Raw genomic sequence first — 26,149 nt, 5'->3', positions numbered from 1 at the left:
AAAAGCAGACTCCCCACTGAGCAGAGAGCCCGACGCGGGACTTGATCCCAGGCCAAACTCACTGAGGCACCCAGGCGCCCCGGAACGCCACTGTTTAAATCATTTATTTGGAAGTCGATGCACACACACTCTACCATACAAAAGTTGGAAGCTGCAACAAATCCAGTGCCCAAGGCAGTGCATGGACGCGTAAACAAAGACAAAACCAAGATGCCGCTCTGAGTGATTCGGGAGCAAATCAGAGAGGCCGGGGCCCCCGGCCCAAGATGACACTCATAGCGCAGGGTAAGTGCAAATGAATGGAATGCGGGGCTGGAGGGGAGGGCCACCCAGGCCTCCCTACCCAGGAGGCTGCTCCTTCCTGGGCACCAACCTTGGAGAGTGGGAGCCCTGGCTTGACACAGGATCCCCCAGCCTGGGGAGCAGGAGGGAGTGTGCAGAGGAGTGGGCTCAGAGCTGATGGGCTGGGCCCGCACGACCCCTCTGTTTCTCCTCTCTCTCCCTGCCAGGACCCCTCTGCCATTCAGGGGCTAGGGGCCCTGGTCTGGGGAACCAGCCTCCGGAGTACAGAGACCAGGGAGGCCTCTGTGTCTCCGGGAGGCTTCTCGGCCTGATAGGGGCAGACCTCAAAATAAAGTGTTAAGGCAATAAATAAAACATCCCACCTCCGGTGAAAACACTGTGAGATAAGCCTGCAGGGCTGACAGCACCCCGCAGATGTGGGGACAACATGGGGATGACTGTTAAGACCAGCCACTGCCCAGCTAGAGCATTTTATGTGTCGAGCCGAAGGCAAAGCGCCTGGCTTAATGAGGGCCGGGGATTCGGTCCAGCCCTGTGTGTCCTCTGACCTTCTTGACGTGGTCCCTGGGCCCCCGCCACCAACGGCAGCACAGGCGACAGGCCTGAGATAAGCCCTGGCTGGAGCCTCCGGCTCGCCCTAGCACCACCCAGGGGTTCCAGGCTCACCGAGGCAGGAGGGTGGGGTGCGAGAACCAGCACCCCCTCCCCTGTCCGTCTTTGGTGGTGGCAAAGGGGAAAGAGAGATAGCTCTTTGGCAGGACAAGGGCATGTCAGAGGACAGCATTCTGGTTTCGTGCTTAGGTTTGCCAAGGGCCCAGTCCCTGCCCAGACTTGAGCACAAGGAAAGTCGACCTGCCCTGTCCCACCCTCCGACGGTCTAGGCATGCCACCCCCCAAGGGGTGCCCCTGGCACTCTGTGGCCCCGCCCTCCCTTTCTGAAGCTGTCAACACTCTGGGTGGTGGCCGGCGGGACCGGGCAGCGTCTCGCCCAGGTTCCTTCTGTCTAGGACAGTGTGGCCTCTGCCGCAGAGCCCTGGCACCCATCTTCCACAGCCTCCTTCATCAGCAGCCCCGGGGTCAGGGGAGGCTGTGGGGTCCCACACCAAGGCCGCCCCAGCTCCGCACGTCCCACCTGTCCTCACAATACCCCTCCCTCTCTCCCACCACCTTCCTCTCCCTCCGGCCCCACAGATCACTGGTCCCGCAGCCGCTTCCCCCAGGGATGGCTGAGGGCAGTCGGGTGGGCTCCCAGGGGCTCCAAACCCTCTCCAAGGCAGTTCGTGGGGATTCCCAAATGAGGACGAGGGACAAGGTCAGGGGCAATCGCCCTTGGCCACCAAAGCCCAGGCTCTGCCGCTGCTGATGGCCGTGGATCTCCAGGCCCTTCCATGCCAACCCAGAGAAGAGGAAACAGCCTTCTCTCTGCGCCCGCCCTCACAGACGAGGCCCTGGCGCCCCACCCCCAACTGCAGGCCTGCCCCCACCGCTACTGCAGCTCCCCCAGGGGCCCGTTCTCTCGCGGCAGTGCCCCGTTGAGGCCCACGCTGCTGGCCACGGGCGCCCCCAAGTAGCCCAGCAGGATTTCGCTGCGGCGCCGGGACAGCTGCAGGATGTCATCCGCCAGCGCTGGCACAGACGTGTAGCGCACGTTGTCCAGGTCGAACATGTCCCGCAGGTACTGCACGATCTGGTGCTGGGGGGCCAGGCTGGCGTCAGCTGGGGCTTTGGGCCACGCTCCCCCAAACAGATGCCCTCCAGACCGCCCCAGGCCCCTCCCTGGCTACCGGAGTGCCAGCCCGTCCACAGGCTCCGCAGCCCACCCCATGCTTACTGCAAACCCACGTGGGTCAGGCTCTCCCCAGGCACCCCCGCGCACCGGACAACCCAGGCAGACCCACATGGGCCGGGCTCCCGCCAGGCACTCCCATGCACCCAACAGCCCAGGTGGGCCACGCCCCCTGTTTACCTTGAAGAAAGCACAGACTTCTGCGAGCTGGGGCTTGGGTCCAAGGAAGCCGAAGGCTAGGACGGGGCTAACGTGCTCCGATACGGAGTAGAAATGAGAGATGAAGCCATCGGGCACCTGGAAAAGGTGGCGACGCTCAGAGCTGAGATGCCGGAAGGGGGCGGCAGCCGGGCCCAGGGGGCCTGGCAAAGAGCTGGCTCAGTTGTGGGCTCGCTGGGTGACCCCAGGCAAGGGATAGGGCTTTCACCTCTGCAGAACGGGGGTAACCTCGAAGCTGCTGGGAGGACTGCATGAGGAGGGGACGGGGTGGGCTCAGCACAGGAAGTGCCCAGTGAACATGGCAGTGGCGGCTGGTATCTGCCAGGCAGCCAAGTCTGGCTAGCAGAGGGGAGCCATGGATCGCAGCCCAGATAGAGCAGCCAGTCGCCGCCCGGGGGAGCAGATAACAGCAGCCTGGGGGTGGGAGGGAGGCTGCTCTGTCTGCTCCCCGGGCGCCCTGCCCCCACCAGATGCCTCGACCAAGCCAGGCGCCTCCCCTCCCTCAAGGATGCCCTTTCCCGTGAGTCCTCCCACAGTTCCTGCTGGCCCGTGCTGTGCGGGGTCCTGGGGAGGAGAGGAAGCACAACTCTGTGCATCTCTGCGGTCCTCCTGGTCAAGGGACAGAAAACGGCCACAGGGGGCCAGTGCTGTGGCAGAGGTACAAGAGGTACAGCAGGGCCTGGGGACTTAGCAAGATCTCCCTGCACCAGCCCCACTCCTCTGCCCAGCCCTCCCCACGCCACCCTGCCGCTAGAACAAGGGCTAGTGCACGCCCATTGGTCATCTGAGGTGGGGGCCACGCCCGGGGCCGGAGGGGGTCACTCACCATCAGCAGTCTCCTCTTGGCTTTCAAGACTGACCAGCAAGCAGTGGCCAGAGCCTAAACCAAAGATGGGACCCCGGCCAGGTTTCAGAAGGCCAGGCCAGGCCATGCCTGCAGCCCCGCACTATGTGCCCCCAGCTCCCATCACCCCAAGCAGGAAGACAGGGCTCGGCGGTGCCTCAGCTCTGCTGCCTCCCTCCTCTCAGTCCGGAACTGGCCACACCTAAGCCGGAATCCTGATGCCAACCCTCGTGGCTGCAGGCCTCTGCACTCGCCACGGAACTTCCCCAGACCTCAGTTTCCTTCTCTGTAAAATGGCCGCGACCCAGCACGCCCACCTCACTCAGAGGTTGTGTGGACCCGCAAACTGCATAAAGACCAGCCCCAGGTCACGCCTGCCCCATGGGGCCCACACTCAACTTCTCCCGCTGTTCCTTTTTCTTTCCTGTGTCTTAACTCAGTAAGATGCATGGACACGGGGTAGAATTAACGAGGACCCCGATGCAGAAGGAAAACACCCACCCTGCGGGTTCTGAACGGGGTCCCCTGGGAAGCTGATCCAAAGCAGATACCTGGTCTGCCGAGGTTCGGGAGCTGCATATCATGCGGGGAAGGGGAAGCTGCCCAGAGGGGTGACTGCTGCCTGACGGGTGGGGGGCCCAGGCTTGGTGCTCAAAGCCAGGGAGGGAAGAGAACAGAGTCTGGGCCAAGGCATGGGGGATGGGAGTGCATGTTGGACGCGGAGGGCAGCCACCCACCGTCTCCTTGAAGCTGTCTGACAGCCACCGGTTCCTCAGGACAGCGAGCACCGAGGATGGGGGGTTCTCCAGGTCCTCGAAGGCGTCCATGAGGATGAAGTCCAGCACAATATCAAAGAAGCTCATACACACCACCTGTGAGAGGGCAGGGATGCTCTGAAGGCAGCAGGCCCACTGTCCGGATGGGAAGACCGAGTCCAGAGAGGCACGGGTGCGTGGGGGGCCTGGGTGGGAACACACGGGTGAGTGGGCACCTCTCCAGGCCACAGTGGGGCACAGCTGGCAGAGCCTGGGCCCGTGGCAGGGCAGGACCCGAGGGCCAGCAGCAGTGATGGGCCCATCTCAGGCCTCGGAATTAAGGTGGAGCTCCACACAGGCACCCCCCCCCCCAAGGATCTCGGGTACGAGGGACCCCGTGGCCCCGGGGCTCAGCATAAACCGACTCACCCCCCGGCCCTCCAGCTCCAGCCGCGTGGTAGCCCAGGTCTCAGGCCGTAGGGCATAGCCCATCATCTCCTCGTAACTCTCCAGGAAGCCTTTGGGACTCTGTGGGGAGAAGCAGAGCCTGCTGTGGTCATGAGAGAGGTTCCATGGCTCACCTGGACGAGATCCACAGGAATAGGCAGAACAGGCCCGTAGAGGGACGAGCCAAGGCGGGGCTGAGGTCGATGCTGGAGCGGCGGCCATCAAGAAAATCGGGCAAAAAGTGTTCTCTGACCACCGCAATGTGCCTCTCAGAGACCAGGACACGTCTGGGAGAGATCCAACAACAGCACACCCCACGAAATCTCACACCAACTCACAACCGGGCACCAAACGCCGCCCAGGAGATGCAAACACTCGACAGCGTGAGCTCACTTTGCAAAGATGCATGAGGACAGGAAGCTGAGTCAAGCAGCCAAAGATGAAAATCTTCGTGCCCCAGGGTGTCCCTGATGAAGCGGGAGAAACTACGGCCCACACTCCGGGGCCTGCTCTGGGGGAGTCAGTGAGCTCACGCACGTAACACTTAGCGCCTGGACCTAAGTAATGAACAGCGTCTAAGACCTGCTGCTGCTGTTGGCTCACAGGATACATCCCGCACGCTCTGGGGCTGGGAGGTGGAGCTGGGGCGTGTGACATGACGTGCACACGCAGGGATGTGCACACACAGGGGTGTGCAGAGATGGACTTGGGAAGCTGGGGTGGGCCATGGTCTATCTTCACATGGATCAACATATCTAACTCGTGGTACTAAGAGGGACGGTCCACCAGCACACCCACTCTACAGAAAGGCATGCTGAGGCTTTGGGACATCAGTGATGTGGCCGAGAGCCAGGCAGGATGGAGCTGACACAGAAGAGCACAGGCGGGTTGATGCCGCTCACGCAGAACCCTGGGTAGAGGAGCCACGAGACAGGTGTTCACCAAAATGGAAATGTGGTGGAGTAGGGGACGAATTTTCTTTTTGCTTTTATGTGTCTGTTGGGTTTTGCTAAAATGAATATTTTTGTAATCATTAAAAAAAATAAACAAACCCTATTTTCATTAAGTTTTGAAGAGAATTTGCTAGAATGACCCCAGACCATGCCTTAATCTCTGAGCCTCAGTTGCTTCACCTGTAAAGGGGGACGATGAAGATGAGGGCTTGTGGCCAAGCACGTCTGACACGCTCTCCGCACGTCCGCAGGACACGCTCACGAACACGTTAGTGAGGAGGCTCGGAGAGGGCGCAGGTCTGGCCCATGGACACGCAGCAATGACAGGGGCTGATCTAGCAAGAGCCTAGGTGCTGCCCGCCGAACGGGCACCCTCCCGGGGGGGTGGGGAGTGGGGTGGGGTGAGGGTTCACCTGCCTCCACCTGCCTGCAAGGGTCTGACAGGGCATCCGTGCCTGCCGGGGTCCCAGGGCTTAGTGCAGGCCCCGCCCTCGAGAGCTGCCCCCCAGCTCTTCATGAAACCTACACCCCACACTGAGATGAGCAAGGACAGCCGCACCTCCAGGCCCCTTGGGGAGGGCCACGGAGAACGGACACCTGCTAAGCGCCTGGTACCCACTCGGCCCTCACCTGCCCTTCCTTCACATGTGCATTCCTTCCCTGTGTTGGGAGGCCACAGAGAACAGGCCAAGGGCTAGGCTGAGGTCAGGCTAATCTGGGTTCAAAGGCCAACTCTGCCCTTCCCTGGCTAAGGGCCCCGGGCAAGCCCCTGGCCCTCTCCTTATCCACCGAGTGTTTCCTTATCCACCGAGCAGAGACTGTGGTCAGGACCAAATCAGCGACCAGAGGTAAAAGACACATGATAAAGTGCTGGGCTCATTGCTGGCTAAACAGCAGCTTCTGGAAGAATAATCAGGAACACTTAGGGAGCACCTGCCCCGTGCCAGGCCCTGGGCCGGGCACACACCTGTGCTGGGGCAGCTGTGGTCCTGGCCCTCGGGGAGCTTGGCAAGTAGTGAGAGAGGGCAACCTGCCAACAGGATGACGGGTCATGGGGCGGCGCTGGCAAGGTCAGCCCGAGGACTCTTGGCAAAGCCCTCCTGGGGAGACAGATGGTTAGCAGGGACTTAAAAGATGGGGAACCCAGGGGAAGGGGAAGGAATGGGGACCAGGGAGCTTCTAGACGCTGGTACTTCCTAGCTTTGGGGCTGGGTATGCAGGGGTTCACCTTTTCACTCATTAAATCCTATAAATACATTTCATATTCCCATGTGTATACTTACAATAAAGCAGCTGACGACAACAGCACTGGGCGGCAGTGTTCGGGGCACAGAGGGAGCAGCATAGGCGAAGGCCCAGATTGGGGAGAAAGTCTGGTACAGGTGTACACTAAGAGCCTGAGGCCTTCGGGGCACCCAGGTGGCTTGGTCAGGTAAGCATCTGACTTTGGCTCAGGGTCCTGGGATCAAGCCCCAGAGTGGGCTCCCTGATCAGTGGGGAATCTGCCTGTCCCTCTCTCAAATAAATAAAATCTTTAAACATAAATAAATAGAGTGCCTGGGTGGCTCAGTAGGTTAAGCCTCTGCCTTCAGCTTAGGTCATGATCTCAGGGTCCTGGGATCGAGCCCCCATATTGGGTTCTCTGCTCAGCAGGGAGCCTGCTTCCTCCTCTCTCTCTGCCTGCCTCTCTACTTGTGATCTCTCTCTCTGTGTCAAATAAATAAATAAAATCTTTTTTAAAAAATAAAATAAGGGGCACCTGGGTGGCTCAGTGGGTTAAAGCCTCTGCCTTCGGTTCAGGTCATGTTCCCAGGGTCTTAGGATCGAGCCCCGAATCGGGCTCTCTGCTCAGTAGGGAGCCTGCTTCCTCCTCTCTCTGCCTCTCTGCCTATTTATGATCTCTGTCTGTCAAATAAATAAATAAAATCTTTTTAAAAAATAAATTAATTAAATTAAAATAAATCAATAATGCCTGAGCCCTTTAGTCTGGACAGGGCAAAGGGTGTGTGGCAGCCGGCCATGAAACAAAGTTTGGTCTTTCCCTCAACGGCGGTGGGAACAAGGGAACATTTTCAGGCAGTTGGGTGCTGTGGTCAGAGGCGTGTTTTATTTTTTATTTATTTGTTTTTAGAAGTTTATTTATTTAAGTCATCTCTGCCTCTGACGTGGGGCTTGAACTCATGATCCCGGGATCAAGAGTCTCAGGTTCCTCCAACTGAGGCGGCCGGGTGCCCCCAGAGGTGCATGTTAGAACCACTAGCTGGACGGGTGAGGTGAAAAGGACTCAGGGGAGGGGTGTTCTCAGGGGCTTCGCTCCAACAAGTGGCCTATAAACGTGAAAACTCACACAGCCTTATTAATAATCAAGGAAACATGAAAGGATGCATAACATAGATTAAAAGGGTTACTAACGTCCAATTACCGACGCCTTACATTTGAAGTCACATAAGGACACACACGATTATGCTGCTGGCTGGCAGGGCATTTCCAAGAGCGGACTGGCAAAACCCAGATGTGCCTGAGACATGGTACTGCCACAACTGGGCTCTGCCCCACAGAAAACCACAGGTCCCTAAAGAGGTCTCTAACAGACGGATCGTAATAGCGGTGCGACAGTGGAAAATCACAACCCAAACGGCCCTTGACCGCAGGACCAGTTGAACCACGGCGAGCCGGCCCGAGGGAGCACTACACAATCAGTAAGAGTGACTGCATCCGCCAACATGAGCCGATAGACAAGATATACTCTTACGCAACAAAACACAGCTGCAGAACAGTCTGTAGGGAACTTAGGAAATTCAATAACCACGTTCAAGATTAGTCCGTGAACCCGGGGAGGAGAAACACAGCCGACTGGGGTGGTAGCTCCCCCTGGCAGGTTCAGGGAGACCTAAGGTTTGCATTTTGGAAGTCACTGAACTATAAAACTGAGTGACCATATCATCAGAAGTAAGAGCAACACAGAACCGTATTTTTCAGAATCAGCACAGGAAACCCCTCCTAAGCCTTTCCCAGCACCCCCTGAGCTTTCAGGATGAAGTCAAAGCTCCTCAGCTTGCTTTCAGATTGGGCTTTTTTTTTTTTTTAAGATTAATTTCTTCAGGGGCCCCTGGGTGGCTCAGTGGGTTAAAGCCTCTGCCTTCGGCTCAGGTCATGATCCCAGAAACCTGGGATCAAGCCCTGCATCGGGCTCTCTGCTCAGCGGGAAGCCTGTTTCCTCCTCTCTCTCTGCCTGCCTCTCTGCTTACTTGTGGTCTCCGTGTGTCAAAATAAATAAACAAAATCTTAAAAAAAAAAAAAAAAGATTTATTTATTCATCTGAGAGAGAGACAGAAGGCGTGAATGCGAGTGGGGTGGTGCAGGGCTGGAAAAGGACGCCCAGTCAAGGGTTCAATCCCATGACCCGGAGATCATGACCTGAGCCAAAATCAACAGACAGACGCTTAACTGCCTGAGCCGCCCAGGCGTCCTGGGCTTTTTTTTTTTTTTTAAACAGAACCAAATAGGGGCACCTGGGTGGCTCAGTGGATTAAGCCTCTGCCTTTGGCTCAGGTCATGATCTCAGGGTCCTGGGATGGAGCCCCACATCGGGCTCTCTGGTCAGCAGGGAGCCTGCTTCCCCCCCACCTCTCTCTGCCTACTCTCTCTGTCAAATAAATAAATAAATAAAATCTTAAAAAAAATAAAAAATAAATAAATAAATAAATAAACAGAACCAAATAAAAGTTACAAAAGTTAAAATTAAAAAAGCCAAGGTAGGAAGAAAACCTGAAAAAAGCTACCTTCTCGGCTTTGGTCATCAGGCCCGTCACCATCTGCCGGCCAACCTCCCCGAAGAAAAGTTGGTTGCTCTTGTCTTCTAGAAGACCCTGAGGAATGAGGAAGGGAGGGGAGCGAGCTGGCGGCGAAGTCCGTATAATGGGGTGGGCCCATGACCCATCTGCACAGGGGAGGCAGGTGTGCCCGACGGCCCCCCAGCCCCGGCTCTCTCCAGGTGCCCCCGACACCCACCTCGAAGGCTTGCCGCACACAATGCAGCTTGGCCAGAAAGTCCTGGTCACTGTAGCAGCCTAGCAGCTCAGTCCTGAGGAGCAGCACAGTCAGTCACGCTGGGATCGGGGGGAGCCCTGAGTGGTCCTACCTCAGCCGCGCAGTACAACTGTGGGCGAGTGCCTGCCTTCCTCTAGGCCTCGGTGCCCCCCAAACCGAAGGGAAGAGGCTGACTGGACACCCTCTGAGGGTGTCTTGTCCTCAGTGGCACTGAGCACAGCTGGCAGGTCTGGGCCCTGGGAGTTGGGCTGTCCTCGGGCTCCTTCAGGCCCCAGCCAGCCAAGGACGCAGAGGACTGCTCCCAGCTCTCACCCCTTTTGGGGCACCTGCAGGTCCCCCGGGCTGGCTCCCCTCATCCACACTGGGGAACCAGGACTCTCAACCTTATTTTCAGTCAATGAGCTTTAAACACACGTATTTAAATCCAGAGTCATGGCCAAAAGCCGAGTTCTCCGAGTTTCACATCAAACAGCAAAATTAACTTAAGATGGATCAAAACCTAAAAATGCCACAGATGTGGACGCTGAGGCTGAGGGTGGTGAGGCAACTCGTCCAGGGCCACATGTTCTGAAGAGCCAGAACTTGGAAGGAATCAGGTGTGTCCCCAGGGCCCGGCTTCAGGGCCGTGGCAGAGACAGATTACTTCAGGGCACGGCTTTGGAAGAAAGCCCACTGCATTTCTGTGGTTAGATCCCTGTGATAACTTAGAATAAGTAGAAACAACTATTATTTCACTAATTAATTATATTAATTTGCGGTTGTTAGTTGTAGGCCTGCCTGTCTTAGAACTCCAGGCCTTTCTAGACCCTCCCTGGCTGGGCCACGAGCCGCCGCTGGGGCACTGCTGGCCTCTCTGGCTTCTGGCCGCAGGGGGACAGGGCCCGCCCCACCAGCCCTTGCTCCCCGCCTCCTCCCCACGCACTCGCCTGAGGGTCCGGCACGGCACCCTGCCCTCCTTCACCAGCTGTAGGGCCTCTTCGTAAGCCGCAGCCGGCCTGGACAGTGGGATCAGGTCATCTCCCGCCTGCAGGGACTCAAAGAGCTGGGGGAGGGCGCACAGGAAGAGGAAGGTGGGGTCACGGCCTGTGGAGTGTGGGGGCCTGCCCAGGGGACACCCTAGTGGTCAGCCTCTCAGACAGGCTGCTGGAGGGAACACTGACCCAACAGGCAGGAGGCCTCGATCTGAGTCCAGCTCTGACTCTCAGCGTCCCCACCTCCGCGAGGGGCTTGACCCAAAGGGACCATTGACTGGACAGGTGCCCACATCTCACGCCAGGCAGGTGGCTGGGCCTGACACACGTGGCCATGGCAGGAGACTAATGCCAAGCCGTGGCCACGCAGTGTAAGACGGGAGAGGTCGGCATGCGCCGGAGCCACGGGGTGGGGGAGACCCCGGCCCTCCCCCACAGGACCCAGGACCCCAGCTTCTCACGCCTCCCTGTCTCCAGCCAGTGCGTGGGGTCCCTGGGGAGCGGCACTTGGAAACTGCCAAATTTTGCTCCTGTCAGAGGAAATGCCTTCACTTTCCCACGACCCAGTGCTCATGGTGACGGTCCCACGGGGCCGGCTTCACTCCCCACCCCCCTCTCTGCCCCTCGACCCCGCCCCCCTCACCTCAGTAGCGGAGAAGAAGGAATCCTCAGAGGTCAGGCTGTCCTCATCATCCGCCCGTAGATGCAAGGAGCCCTCGGTCAGGGGCAGCATGAGGGTCCTCTCTGGCAAGAGCAGGAAGAGAAGGGCTGAGCTGAGACTCCGAAATCACCGGGTTTTTGGGAACGCAGCGCGCAAGGTGACCGACGCCTGATGATGGGCTGGCTGGGGCCGCCGATCGCACAGCTGCCGTGTACTGAACACATATGCGAGAAGATTCTGGGCTCAGTGCCTCAACAGAAGGGCTTCTTTCGATGTTCCAGTATTGCTGGAGGTGGGCACAGTCAGGTGTGGAACTGGGCTGCTGAGGGGGACTGCCCACGGCCATAGAGCCGCACCCCAAGGCCCGAGGGCTCCTGAACTCTGCTCAGACAGGCTCCGCCATACTGTGTGGCCCTGAGCGACCGGACTCCCCTCTCAAACTTAACCACTGATGACAGAGAGCTCAAGGAACGCATCGGTCGTGGACTCGGTGTTTCTAGCCTCCTCTGCTCAGGGGCTGCGGGGTTCTGGGCCTTCAGGGCATTTAGGAAAGTTCTGTTGAACAGATAACCAGAGGCCATGGCCTTAAGGGCCCCACCAGCCCTCTCTGCCGCAAGGGGAGGCCAGAGGATGCAGGGTTCCTCTCTGGGGAAAGCCACTGGGGATAGGCCGTGGGAGGATGTGTCACTGTAACAGGCCCTCGCCAGGCCTGTGTCACCACTGGCTGAACTGGAGAGCTGGACACAGGAGTCTGATGCTCTCCCTCAGAGCTGAGAGCACCCAGAGAAGGGTCCTGGGGTCCACTCACTGCATGGGGTCTGGCACACCGTGGGCACCAGCACACTGGTTGTCCAGCCAAACAGCTTCATTCTCTCTCCCTGATGTCACATGCCTTGACCTCAGTCGGGGGTTGGGGGACCAGCAGTAAGACCTGTTTTCAACTAACCTCCAGATGAGCCATCCCTTCTGCCCGCCTGGTGCCCACAGAAGAGGGCTCGAATCAAAGGCCTGGAACCCTTCAGGGGAGATGTTGAAACACATGCCTGAAGGCCTGCTCCCGAAGGGATGGGCCAAGGCACAATGGCCGGAGACTCTGGGCCCCACCAAGCCCTGCTGCTGCCTACCACATATAGAAGAACACTCTGGAGCACCTGGTTGGCTTTGCTGGTACTGCATGTGACTCTCAATCTAGGGTTGGGGGTGTAGAGATGACTTAAAAATAAAATCTTAAGGGTGCCTGGGTGGCTCAGTAGGTTAAGCGGCCACCTTGGGCTCAGGTCATGATCTCAGGGTCCTGGGATGGAGTCCCACATTGGGCCCTCCGCTCAGCTGGGAGTTGGTTTCTCCCTATCACTCTCCCTCTGTGCTCTCTCTCTCTCTCTCTCTCAAATAAAGGAATAAAATCTTTAAAAAAATAAATAAATAAATAAAATCTTAAAACAAAGAAATAAACAAAACAAAGCTTCTCTCCCTTAAGGCCTGTTCCCCATCTACGTATAAGGCACCGATCGAATGAGGTCCAAAGGCTCTGAGGATTTGGAGAGAGCCACACCCCAGTTCCCTTGCCACCTGCTACCTCCACCCTGTCTCTCAAGCCCTGTCCCACCCCAGCCTACAAGCAGGCCAGCTCACCAAGGTCCAGCAGCACGCTGTTGGCCGGGAAGGTGGACCCAAACTCCTCCTGCAGGTGGTAAGCCCGGTGTAGCAGGGACTCCAGCTTCTCTGCAAACTCCCTTCGCTGGGACTCTGGCTGCAATTAAGACAATGAACATCAGCCCGGGCCCTCCACACTCCCCAGGCAAACGGTCTCCCCTCACCAATGACAGGGGCGGGAAAGGGGAACAGGATCTGGGACCCAGCAGCAGGAGCAGACGTCTGGAGTGGAGCTGCCCAACGTAGGAGCCACCAGCCACATATGGCGAAGGAGCCCTGGGAATGTGGCCCTGGGAATGTGGCCTTCTTCTATACATGTCCCCTAAGTATAAACACACACCGATCGCAAATACTTAGTACCAAGAAACCACAAACAAAAATACTCTAAAACATCTCGGGGCGTGTGGGTGGCACACTCAGTGAAGCGTCTGACTCTTGGTTTTGGCTCAGGCCATGATCTCGGGGCCGTGGGATCGAACCCCCACATCAGGCTCTGTGCTCAGCAGGAGTCTGCTTGAGCTCGGCTCTCTCCCTCTGCCACTCCCCATTGCAAGCGTGCGCACGTGCAAACACACTCTACTTCAAGTAAATATTTAAAAAGAAATAAAATAAGGGGTGCCTGGGTATCTCAGTCAGGTAAGCATCTTCCTTCAGCTCAGGTCATGATCCCGTGGTCCTGGGATCAAGTCGTACGTTGGGCTCCCTGCTCATCAGAGAGCCTGCTTCTTCCTCTGCTCCCTGTTCATGCTCTCTCTATCTCTCTCTAATAATAAATAAATAAAATATTTCAATGAAGCTCCACATTGATCACATGTTGATATGGTAATATTCTCCATATACTAGATTACATAAAATGCATTATTAAGGGACGCCTAAGTGGTCAGTCAGTTGAGCGTCTGACTCTTGATCTGAGCTCAGGAGTCAGCAGTTCAAGGCCCACATTGAGCTCCACGAGCTCCACACTGGGCATGGAGCCTACTTAAAATAAATAAACAAATAATAAAATGTATTATTAAAATTGATTTTACCAGTTTCTTTTTTGCTTGTTAGTGTGGTCTCTAAGAAATTTTAAATGAGCTATGTGACTTCCTACTGAACAATGCTGACCTGGGCTCTGACCCCAGCACCACCAGCTCCAAATGGTATGACCGCAAGTAAATTACTTCCTCATTCTAAGCCTCTGTTTCCTTACCTATCAATGAGATGAGAGTACCTACTTCCAGGATTTTGGGGGAAACAGGAAGGAGAGCAGGTATGCAAATCATTCCATGCAAGCCTGGCCTGTGGTGATGACCGGTGTTGATTATTATAATCATCATTATGATATAATATATAACATATATAACACATAAACTAAACTATAATACATAATCTATAACATGTAATGTACATATATAACATAGCATGTACGGATGATAATAAGATCATTATCATAAAAGCACGGTCAGGATCCCAGAAAGAGCTGGGTTCAAATTCCACTCTTAATACAAATTGTGCGTGCTTGGGAAAGTGTTGCGCTGAAGACACAACAGCCTCCTCCTGCCCTTGGCTTCCAGGTTGGTATGTGCAAAGGAGGAGGCACCGCACCTTTGATCCCAGCAGCTTCTCGGCCAAGAGGCCAGGCATAGGTAGGCCCAACTCCATTCTCTACCAAGGCTGCCAGAGCCTGCACCTGTATGTAACCAGACCCCAGGGAGGAGCCGAAGGCCAGCTCGGGCCTGCGGCCTCTGGGGACAGAGCTGGACGGGCTCAGAGAGTACGCAATGCTGGAAATGGCTCCTACACACAAGAGCTCGTCTAGGATCAGGCACCTGCTATTCAGCCTTGCAGCACCCTTGAAGGCAGGCATGGCCGTGACCCCGATTCACAGAGAAAACGCAAGGATGTTAAGTGGCCCAGCTCACTCAGCTAGCCCCCCAGTAAGGCTCATGGAATGCTGGGACCCCGTCCGCTTTGCTCAATTCCCCGCCAGCGCAGCCGGCACAGCCCCATAGCTTTGGCGAAGGTCTGTGTACTCTTTCTCAGTCAAGTGGCCTCGGGTTAGGGACCAGTTTCTTGGATGTCACACCCAAAGTGCAAAGACAGAAGAGAAAAGATACACTGAACTCATTGAAATTAAAAACCTCTGTGCTTCAGGGGTGCTTCGCTGGCTCAGTCGGAGACACGAGCGAAAGATGAAGAAAACAACTTTTGTGCTTCAAAGGATGCCATCAAGCAAGTGAAAAGACAATCTGCAGAATGGGAGAAAGTATCTGCAGAGCCTCTCTCTGATAAGGGACTTATATCTAGGATATACAAAGAACCCTTACAATTTAAGAATAAAAAGACAGGGCACCTGGGTGGCTCAGTGGGTTAAGCTGCTGCCTTCAGCTCAGGTCATGATCTCAGGGTCCTGGGATCGAGCCCCGCATTGGGCTCTCTGCTCAGCGGGGAGCCTGCTTCCCCCTCTCACTCTGCCTGCCTCTCTGCCTACTTGTGATCTCTCTCTGTCAAATAAATAAATAAAATCTTAAAAAAAAAAAGAATAAAAAGACATAACTACTTGTCTGTGGATAGACACTTGGGCTGCTTCCATATATTGGCTATTGTAAATGCAAGTATCCATCCAGAGATGAATGGATAAAGAAGTGACATATATATATGTACATACACACATATATATATGTATATATATATATCACATATATGTGTATATATACCATAAAAAAGAATATTATTATTCTTTTTTATTCAGCCATTAAAAAAGAATGAAATCTCCATTTGCAGCAACATGGATGGATCTACAGAGTTTAAAGTCCAAGTGAAATAAGCCAGAGAGACTAAAACCCATAGGATTTCACTCATTTGTGGAATTTAAGAAACAAAACAAATGAACAAACTGAAAAAAAGACAAAAAACCCCATCAGACTCTTAAATATAGAAACCAAACTGGTGGGTGCCAGATGGGGGAGCTGACTGGGGGGGATGGGTGAGACAGATAAAGGGATGAAGACGGCCCTCACCGTGATGAGCACCGAGTAATATATAAAATGGCTAGATCGGGGGCGCCTGGATGGCTCAGTGGGTTAAAGCCTCTGCCTTTGGCTCAGGTTGTGATCTCAGGATCCTGGGATCGAGCCCTGCATCAGGCTCTCTGCTCAGTGGAGAACCTGCTTCCCCCTTTCTCTGCCTGCCTCTCTGCCTACTTGTGATCTCTCTGTAACTAAATAAATAAAATCTTTAAAAAAAAATTGCTACATCATTAAAAAAAAGATAAATAACCAAATTAAAAACTGTAAGGATCTGTACAGACATTTCTCCCAAGATGACATACAAATGGTGAACAAGCCCATGAAATAAAGCTCCAGTTAGCCCAGGGAAATGCAAATCAAAACCACGGCGACATAACCATTTCGCACCCACTAGGATGGCTAGAACCGAAAAGACAGATGAACACAAGTGCTGGCGAGGATATGGAGAAACCAGAAGCTTCCTACACGGCTGGTGGGAGTGTAAAGCGGCGCAGCTGCCGTGGCAAACGGTCCGGTTCCTCCAAGTGTCAAACAGAGCGTTACTGGAGGACCCGGCACTTCTGCTCCTACTGGGAACTCCTAAGGGAGTTCAAAGCAATGCGTCCACACACACACTTGCACACACAATGGTCACAGCAGCATCACTCAGAAGAGCCACAAAGTATAAACAACCCAAATGGCCATCAGTGGACGAACAGCTAAATGAAACGCGGTCCAGCCACACCATTGAGTATCACTCAGCAATACAGAGAAATTAGGTGGTAATTCAAGTTACAAGAATGAACCTTGATGAGTGCTGTGAAGTGTGTAAACCTGACGATTCACAGACCTGTACCGCTGGGGCTAACAATACATTATATGTTTATTAAAAAATTAAAAAAAAAAAAAAAAAGAAGAAGAAGAATGAACCTTGAAAACATAATGCCCCAGGAAAGGGGCCAGGCATAAAAGGCCACTAGTTGGGGTGCCTGGGTGGCTCAGTTAGTTAAGCGACTGCCTTCGGCTCAGGTCATGATCCTGGAGTCGTGGGATCGAGCCCCGCATCAGGCTCTCTGCTCAGCAAGGAGTCTGCTTCTCCTGCTGACCTCTCTCCTCTCATGCTTTCCTTCACAAATAAATACATAAAATCTTAAAAAAACAAAACAAAAAAAAGACCACTAGTTATGAGTCTATTTATAGAAATGCCCAGACCAGGCCAATCTGTAGGGATGAAAAGTAGACGAAGGGTTTCCCGGGGCTGGGGCTGTGTCTGACCGAGAGCGTCTGATGAAGCATAAGGGACTCCATGGGAACACGAGATGAGAATGTTCTAAAATTAATTGTGGTGATGAACACCCAACTCTGAATATATACTAGAAGCCAATTAATTGCACAATTCAGAATTGAGCTGAAATGAATTTTATGGTATACGAGTAATACTCCAATAAACCTGCTAAAAAATATCTTTAGGATAGAGAAACGCCCGGAAGGATACCAGGCGGTTGTGTCTGGATGAAGGGTTAGAGGCATTGATAACACCAAGAACAGAGATCAGTTATTGAGCATCTACTTTGCGCCAGGATCTAGGGCTGGCAGTGGTGTCCCGCCAAGGGCTCCCCCCACCCAGTGCCCAGGGAGGCCGAGGGCCTTTGCCCGCATCACACAACACGAGCCACCTGATCAAAGACGGAAGACTGGGCCTTTGCCTCCCCTGCTCTTTTCTAGTTCTGTAGTTCTCACTCTGAGTTCTCACTCTTTTTTATTGCTTTCATGACACGAACAATGAAAGTTCTAGAATTTTCAGATGTAGTATTAGCAATCAATACTGTTTTGGAAACAGAGCTGCCTCTCTTCCTTCCCACGACCTGAAACCCTCCTTCAGGAACTACTATCTGCCCATAGACAGGGGAGACCTGATGCAGCTGTGCCCTTGGACACCAAAGGCTCTGTCACCCTCCAGGGCATTTCTCCAATGTCTGTCCTGTAGCTACAATGTCCTCTGTCCTGTAGCTACTTCTCCTGCTGGGGAGGCCGGCTCTGAGCTGATGTTCCCAGCTGGGGTACAGGGCACCGCACCCTCAACTTCCTACCCGCTGCTCCAGGCATGTCCTCACCCTGGTGCTGCAAACTGTTTCCAGGCTCCCCTGCCAGCTGGCCCCTGGCCCACAAAGGCACAGGTGGAGAAAGAATGGGAAGAATGGGATGGAAACGCGGAGACCAACACCCCCTCCCAGTCCCGCCTCCCACCCTACCACTGCCCCACCCTGCCTCAGCGGCGGGACACCTGCCGGCCGGCCGGTCAGCCCCTAGCCTGGTTCTAGGTTCTGCGGCTCCTAAAGGCTGGCCACACTCCTCACCTGTGCAACCAATTCCCTGGGTTAACCTCCCTTTTTAAGACCTGAAGTTGACCTTGCAGACTCTCCAGATACCGTCAGAGTACTCCCTGAAGAGCCCCGACTTTACCCTCACTCCAGCAGAGCACAGGAGCTCATAGGGCTTTTTTTTTTTTTAAATACATAAAAGCGTAAAGACTAAAAGAGACAGTCCACAATCCTATCACCTGTACAAACCCTGCCATTAAGCCTAGCTCGAAATTAGGAATGCCACAAAGTAAAATACAGTAAAAGCCTTTTTCCACCTTTCCCTTTCAGCCCGATGTTCCTCCCAGATCACTGTCAACAGTTTCCCGAGTTATCTGTCCAGAGGAAAGTAGAAATGCACAAACACCCCAGGTACCCCCAGGCACACATATGCAGGGATCTCTGTCCTTCTGAACATGTACACACGTGGGTCCCCTACGCACATTCCACGTCTCGCTCTTTTTCACTTAATGACATACTGTGGCCACAGCAGCCTATCAGCCCAGGCAGATTTCCCGCATACTGGACTCCGGACCCCTGTGGATGGACATACAGACCGTTTCTAGTTTTTTCTGATTTCTCACTGTTAGAAGATAATGTTTCAGTAAACGTCCATCCAGCACACACATTTTTTATGTTAGCTTTTTTGCTTTACTTCTCTTTCCTGATACTGAAATAAATACTGACAGTGCCCCCAAAAATGTCTAAAGAAAGGACGGGACAAAGGCTGTGTGATCCGCTCCGCTGAACGAAGGCCATTTCCCACCAGTCCTTCGTAAAAGGCACCTTTTCCTCACACAGTTGGGACCGGAGTGTGAGGAGCCTCCGGATGACTGAGTGAGTACCGAGCGCCATGTATGTGCTAAGCCCCTTGGGTGGACTGACATCCCGGTGGAAGGGGAAGTCACAGCCCAGCAGAAGGCAGGGTGCTACGCTGCCTCCCAGAGGCTGGCGGTCTCTCTGCCCCACCTCCAACCTCCTCCGTGGCTGGGAAAGAAAGACGCAGGAGAGGACCACCTACCTCAGAGAGCACCTCCGAAGCAGTCTCGGGGTTCCGCAGGCTCTCCCCTGGTGTGGGGGTGCTGCCGCTGTCCCCTCTCTGCCCGACGCTCAGCGCCTGCTCCCACTTCTGTAGAGCTTCCTCAAACAGCTCCATGCCTGAGCACGGGAGGGAAGACAAGGGAGAGAGTCTGACCTCGGCGGACCCCACGGAATGAGGGTTTTGGGGTCAGGAGTGGGGTTGCAAACCAGCACCTGGGAAGATGTCCTGAGCCCCGCCTGGGCTCCTGGGAGGAGGCCGTTTGTCCCCCAACTCTGCCCCAGGGGAGGCCCACAGCTGACCTCCTGGCCCGTACCTTGCATGTACAGACTCTCTGCGTTGCCGTCACTGGTGGTCACGGACTCTTCCATCCCTCTGGTGTCCCATGGTCCTGAGCACGCAGCTGTGGGGCTGGACGAGTTCACGGCTACTGTCTGGGCACCAAGCAGCACAAGGATCCAAGGGCAAGGGGTTAAGGCCCTCCCAGGTCCCTTGCAGGACCCAAGCCCCTCCCATGGCCTGGTCCTATGTCACACACCCTCTCTGAAGACCATCCTTGAAGGGAGCCCACAGCACATGGCCAAGCCCTCAGCAGGGCCCAGTCCCCAAAACTCAAAGCACTGGACAACACTTCACAGAAGCTACAGAAGAGGGAGGAGGCCAGTGGCCAGCCCAGGAAGCAGCAGCCTCCTACAGAAGCCGCCCTGGGCCTGTTCCCTGCTTTGGCACTCTGCAACTAGATGGGGCCAGGAAGGCCGAGGGAGCTCCCACCATCACGCGGCGGGGCAGGGCCCACTTCTCGCCCTGCTGGGATGTGGGCTCCTCTGGGCCACGAGCCCTCTCTTGCCCACCCCTGGGTTCCCAGTGCAGACCTGGGCTCAGGGATCACTGCACGAACAGGTCACTAGATGAGCGAATGAGCCCAAAGCCACTCCCCAGGAGAAAATAAGCTTCTCTTTGTCTCATTTATCTCTTTACCTTCAGCACAGTCCCTGGCACCAGGCAGTCACCTGCTCCGTGTCTGATGAACGAATGAATGAACTTTCATAGACAGGTATCTTCCCCGCAAGAGGCCACCCACCTCTCTTCTGCCCCATCCCCCTCTCTCACCGAAGCCTGGCCCTCGGTGTGATTAGTGACAGTCTCAGAAAGCCCGTGTGGATGGATGAGAGACCAGAGGAAATCTCTCCTGTCTTCCTTCCAGTCTGTGAGCTCCCTGAGGGCAGAGACTCGAGCCTCCTCAGAACCAGGGCCTAAGCCCTGAGCCCGCTGGTCCTCCCTCCTCTATTTTTTTTTTTTTTAAAGATTTTATTTATTTATTTGACAGACAGAGATCATAAGTAGACAGAGAGGCAGAAAGAGAGAGAGGAGGAAGCAGGCTCCCCGCCGAGCAGAGAGCCCGATGTGGGGCTCGATCCCAGGACTCTGGGATCATGACCTGAGCCGAAGACAGAGGCTTTAACCCACTGAGCCACCCAGGCGCCCTCCTCCCTCCGCTATTTACCGAAGCCAGGCTGTGGGAGGAGCCCGAGTGCTTGCTGGGCTCGAGAGAGGAGATGCCACTCAGCGTGTCGTTGCTCTTGCTGCTGGGACTCTGGATCCTCCGGCTGGAATAGCCTGTGAGGAACGGGAGGGCCAGGGGACGTGGCCGTGGAGTTCAGCCTCTGCACAGGCTGTTCCCACCTCCAGACAACCCTCTCCCTCCTCATCTGGGAGCTTGTTCTACCTCCCCTTCGAAGGCCGGGGGATGGCAGAGCGCCCAGGGGCATGCGCCTGGCAGAGTGAGGCGCCTCTGCCTGTCGGGCCTGCTCACTTCCCCATCCCTGTCCTCTGGCACAGGGCCTGGCCCAGAGGGCCCCGGACCTGCCAGATAAGCCGGAGAAGGAGGGCTGGCGACTTCTCTGCCTACTTCTCACTCCGTCTCCCTGTGTTGCTGACTGACTGACTGATTTGGCATTCTCCTCCTTCCAGAAAGAATCTGAGACCGCGACTTCTTGAAACATACATCAAACTTCTCTTTTGAAGTGAGACAAGTAGGGAAGGAGCAAGAGGGTAGCCCCAGAGGTGATGGCGGTAGGACGGGGAAAGCAAGCGAGGGGCCGGCGCGGGGGCGACTCCAGGTGTCCCCCCGGGGGCCGTGGACACAGAAACCCAGCTACAGCTGCACTTCTCAGGTCCTGTTCTAGACTAGTCTTAAAACTTCTTTTTCCAGATGTAAAGAGAAAACTTTCCTTTTGGGACGATAATTCACAATGAAAATTCATTTTTGGGTAAGGGGATTTCTTCCTTCCTCCTCTTCGTTTTTTGCTTTTTGGTTTGTTTTTTTTTAAAGGAGGCTCCATGCCCAGGGTGGGGCTTGAACTCATGACACTGAGATCAAGAGTCGCAAACTCTACTGACTGAGCCAAGCAGGCACCCCAAGGGGGATTTTTCCTTCCTAAACCAGGTTTCTCCCCAGATGGGAGCCTGTGAGAACTTCCTGCCTGGGGAAGAGATCCACGGGACGTTCAGGCGTGGCAAACACGGGGTTGCTGGGTTACAAAATGAAACGGGGTCTATTAGGGTTTTGAAAGCCGCACCAGCAGACTCAAAATGGCTTAGAGGCTACCAGGGCCGGGGGCTGGGGGGGAGGAAGGAGGGGCTGACTACACAGGACACAGGGACTGAGAGCATGGTCGCACGGTTTTCGATGTGGTGTAAATACAGGTCTCTGGTGGCCCACGAAATTGCATCAAGAACTGTATGCTCAAAAGGCTGAACTGAACTTAAAAGAAAAAGGGTGCAGGGGGCGGGGGATGGGGAGAATACCATCTGGCTCAGGGACCACGTGGCCCTTCTTGCTCCTGAGCCAGGGGACTTCCCTCCCTGGGCAGAGAAGCTGCGCCCCGCCAGCCCCCTCTGGACACAGCTGCTTCCAAGGGGTCTGCGGATATCGAGAATTACCACCACCAAGAGGACACACGCATCGGGCTGCATCACCCACCAGGACCCTGACTTGGTGAAGACTCAGGGAAAGGTCTACTGCCAACCCTGCCTCCCGGAGGAGGGAAACTTGGCTTGGAGACAGGACATCACTAGCCTAAGATCCGACCGTGACCGGGGGCCCAGCTGGGACCTGACTCCAGGTCAGGCCCTCCCCGAGTGCCTCACACCCACCTTTCTTCACTGATGGGACCTTCCTGGCCATGAGGATGGGCAGGGGCACCGTGCCCAGATGTGCACCTCCCATCTCGGGGCCGACCTGCTTCTTCCTCCGCCGTCGCCTCTTTAGCTGGTGGGCGGCCAGGGCCAGGGCCACTGTGCCCAGGGCTGTGGCAAAGAGGACCTTCCGTAGGCCTGGTGTCAACCGCAGCTGGGAGAAGGCAGACTGCAGGAAAAGAGGGAGGTGGCTGGGCTACATCTCCCCAGAAGAGCTCTGAGGTGGGCAGAGCTGTGCTGGGGAGCACATGAGAGACACAGGAAGCCTCAGGGACTCAGGGAACATTTGCTGACCAAAAATGATCGAGAGGCAGCCACCCCCTGCCCCCACCCCAAGGAGGCACCTGGCCAGCACCTCTGAAATGTGGACCAAGCAGACGTAAAGAGGGGGATTGGGGACAGCAAAGCGACAATGCCGAAGAGATCACATCTGGGCTCTAATAGGTGTCCCTAACTCCATCGGTCGTGACTCCAACAGCTGCAATGACCGAGCACCTACTACACCAGGCACAGGACTAGGATTCTACCTGCGCTACCTGGCTGAATGAATGTCTGTCTGTCCTTTTCCAGGTGAGACTGTGAGGCTCACACAGGTTAAGACATGCACTCGAGACGACAGGGAGTCTGAAATCAAGCCTAAGTCTCCTGACCCCATTTCGTAACAACTCCTTGATGTCGATAACATTCACTCCACCTAACTGCCCCCTCTGTACAATTCCCTACTCCTCATTCTCTGCCTGCTGAGCTGGGAGCCCTTCAAGGGGCGGCGTTGGGGTGGGGGGGAGCCTACATTGCATACAGCAAAGCTTTACGAAGTGTCAAAAGACCTGGTCAGCCACAAACATCTGAGGTTGGCAGGGAGCGCATTATTGAACCCTTTTTAGGCTGAAAAACTGAGGCCAAGAGTTCAGATAGCCCAGAGTGAAGACCAGGCTTGGGGCCCCAGACTCCTAACCTTGTCCTTCCTGCTTTGCTCAAAGAGGAGACCCCAGAAGCCTGGAGCTATAATGAGGGATAGGCTTTCCCAAATACTAGGGACCCTGGGATGAGTGGCTCAGTATTTCAGAGGCCAGAGGGATAACAGGAGGCCCACAACCCACCCCAATCTTTACCTGCCCAAAGGTCGTGTATAAGAACACAGGGATCTCAGCCACTGTCATGGCCAGCGCCTGGATCATGGACATGCCCTCAGTCCTCCGGAACGCCATGGCAGGACCAGCACCCTCGGGTCTCAGAGCGTCCAAGAAAAATGTCTTCAACTGGCTGCTGGCTGGGTCCCAGGCACCGTCCACGCTTCGAAAAGACAGGAACACACATACCAGAGCGTCCTTGCAAAGAGCTGAGAGACGGATGACCAAGTTAGACACAAGGATATGCTCATATGAGCATATGGGCATGCGAAATGCCCATAAAAGTGCCCCGGGGGATGAAGTGGGAGCACAGCCTACCTTTGGCACGCCAGCCCTGGATTCAAGCAGGAAGGCAGCCAAATGCCCCACGTACCCTCTGCCCACCCAGAGCCCTAGGAGCAGGAGACAGCATCTCTAGCACATTGGCCCGATAACAGACCCAAGGCCTGGGAGATGCAGAGGTCACTCTCAGACTTGGGGCTCTACAGCACACTTGCACCATCTTCTTAAACCCATGTTCCACTAGCTACACAAAAACCCCAGGCCACGAAAGGGCCAGGCCCGTCCATCTCCCATAAAGCCAAGAATGCTTTTCTTTCCCGTGGACTGTATTATGAAAGCAGTGGGGTGCTCGCCCAGATAACGAAAACCATGACAGCCTGTGGGTCTGTTCTGCTCTGGGTTCTTTAGATACGTTATTTCGTATCATTACAATTCTGTGAAGGAGATGGTATCTGGCCCCGCACCCCATCTCTGCCAGTTTCCAAAGAGTAAAGTGAGACTCAGCGGGGTTAAGCCAGGAGGAGTCCACAGTCACACAGCTAGTATGAGGCAACCAAGGTCTTGTACCAAGGTCTCCTGGACTTTAGACTCTGTGCTCAATACAGCCCTTTAGCAAAATCTAACTTGCACCAGGAAGTGACAAGCCCCAGCAGAACTACAAACTACAAAAGCAACTTTCCCCTGGGCCTTCAAGGCCCCCCAGGGTACCCCACTGCCCCATTCCAAGGTCAGCGAATAAGTGATTTGAGCACACGTTGCCAGTCCCCAACATCCTGCACAGCACTCCCCAACTGCCACCACAAAGACCAAGGATGCCTTCAAGGTCTCCTGGGACCTCAAGCGGAAGGAATACACAGGCCAGGACAGACCCTATCAACCTGGGACGGCGGCCAAAATCACTGGAGCAGCACAAGAAACAGCTTATCCCCAGTGAGTGGGAAGGATGGACAAGCCTACCAGTGTAGCTCCAGCACTGGGCTGCGTGCATGAGGGGGGCAAGCGGGAAGAGCCAGTCTAAGGCCAAGGAAACGATCATGCTGTCAAGATAGGAGACACCCTGCCAGGAGGCTGTGAATTAAGCTGTGACCTCCAGTGGTCAGGGCCCGGGTTCGTATCATAAGCCAGCCCTCTCATCCCCCCAGCCCGGCCCAAGCCTCAGAACGCCCGAGGATCAGCAGCCACTATTTCCCCAGCACCTATCCTATAGGCCAGGCTTCGAAACAGGATCTGGCTGGGAGTTTAGTCCACTGCTTATGATGGGGAAACTGAGGCCATGAGAGCTAAGCGACCTGACTGAACTCGATAACTGACCAAGCTGGGATGGAACCTCAGCTGCAAGGGATCCTGGAGCTACGGTGTTTCCCCTGAGGCACCTGCTACAGCTGCCACGGCTCCCTCCTGGGCACGTGTGGCTGGGAGGCCTGGTTACTTGCCTGCAGGAGCGTCAAGAGCAGCCTCTGCTGCTCCAGATGAGAGGAAGACTGGCAAGTCCAAGGTGACAACACTGGCCCCCAAGCCTGCTTCACTCCAGGGTTGGATCCAGACTCAGCTCAACTGTGCCCCCTTCTTTCCCACTGACGTAACCTGGGGAGAAGCCTCCTCTTCTCCATGATACCGCCTGCAGCAACATCTCCCATCCTGTGCACACACTTCCAGCACCATTTCCAGCTGGGAAAGTCACCCTATAACCTTGGGCAAGAACCCCCCTCATTGCACCCCTGCTGTGGCACTTACAACACCCTCAGCCTGGATGCCCACACTTTCCACAGGGGCACCTCCTCCCTTGCCCTGGGCAATCCTATTAATGACTCTGGCCTGAGCAGCCCATCTTTCCTCCCTGACCCCAGCAATGCCCCAGGCCCAGGCACTCCTATGAAGCACCCTCTGCCCCGTCTCTGTTCATTCTACTTTCCAAGTCTGACCAAGCTAGGTACTGGGCGCTCACTCCCTTACTGAACCTCAGCAATATCCCCTTATTCAAAATCTGCTCATCCCATCTCGGACATCTCCCTGCGCAGCCCCAATTCAAGCCCCCTTTTCTCTTGTCCGACCCCTGGAATATCCTTGAGGGTCGTCCAGGTGCCCACTGGCGCCACCCACGACCGGCACACCTGCCCCCTCCATCTCGAGTACTTTGCTAGCCTAGGTTCAGGTACCCGCGACCCTGCAACGTTCCAGGCCCCGGGCATCTCCGCACTGACCTGGCATCTTCCGTTCCACCTCTCGCGCCGCCCACGGCCGCGGTACCTGTTTATTCCAACCCGGGCCCCTTCTAGTCCCTCTGAGCCCGGACATCTGCGCTCCCACCCAGTTCGTTGCTCAGACCTGGCACCCACCCGCCGCAAGCCTCAGTCCCCGGCCCTGCCGCATCGCCCGCCGCACAGGCTCAACCCGAGGAGCCACTCACCCAGGATCCCATCGCTGCGGAAGGGCAGCGTCTCCTTCCCCGGCACCCGCGCAACCAACCTCGGGGCCACCGCGGGGGGCGTGGCCTCATGCAGGGCCAAC

At 55.4% G+C, this 26,149-nt stretch overlaps 1 protein-coding gene across 2 annotated transcripts; it reads right to left on the bottom strand.

Annotated features, from left to right (window-relative positions):
- Positions 1-86: 86 nt before the first annotated feature.
- Positions 87-26,149, bottom strand: MIGA2 (mitoguardin 2). Of its 2 annotated transcripts, none has more exons than XM_004757133.3 (16): positions 26,049-26,149; positions 23,342-23,568; positions 22,188-22,398; positions 20,536-20,648; positions 19,348-19,465; positions 19,014-19,150; positions 12,622-12,739; positions 10,972-11,072; positions 10,284-10,399; positions 9,319-9,391; positions 9,090-9,176; positions 4,337-4,435; positions 3,890-4,024; positions 3,135-3,188; positions 2,270-2,386; positions 87-1,996 (listed from the first exon to the last, which is right to left on the bottom strand). In XM_004757133.3, the coding sequence occupies exons 2-16, from the start codon at positions 23,435-23,437 to the stop codon at positions 1,790-1,792; spliced, it is 1,782 nt and encodes a 593-aa protein (XP_004757190.1). In that variant the 5' UTR covers positions 23,438-23,568; positions 26,049-26,149; the 3' UTR covers positions 87-1,789. The 2 variants fall into 2 exon arrangements, with proteins under 2 accessions (XP_004757190.1, XP_004757191.1); XM_004757134.3 differs by having other exon boundaries at positions 23,342-23,522; positions 26,049-26,126.

Source organism: Mustela putorius, unplaced genomic scaffold, assembly GCF_011764305.1.
Source record: "Mustela putorius furo isolate JIRA1106 unplaced genomic scaffold, ASM1176430v1.1 tig00000596_pilon_pilon_pilon, whole genome shotgun sequence".
Lineage (NCBI taxonomy): Eukaryota > Metazoa > Chordata > Mammalia > Carnivora > Mustelidae > Mustela > Mustela putorius.
Note: the sequence above shows the minus strand (reverse complement) of the source record. Positions and strands in the feature narration are given on the sequence as shown.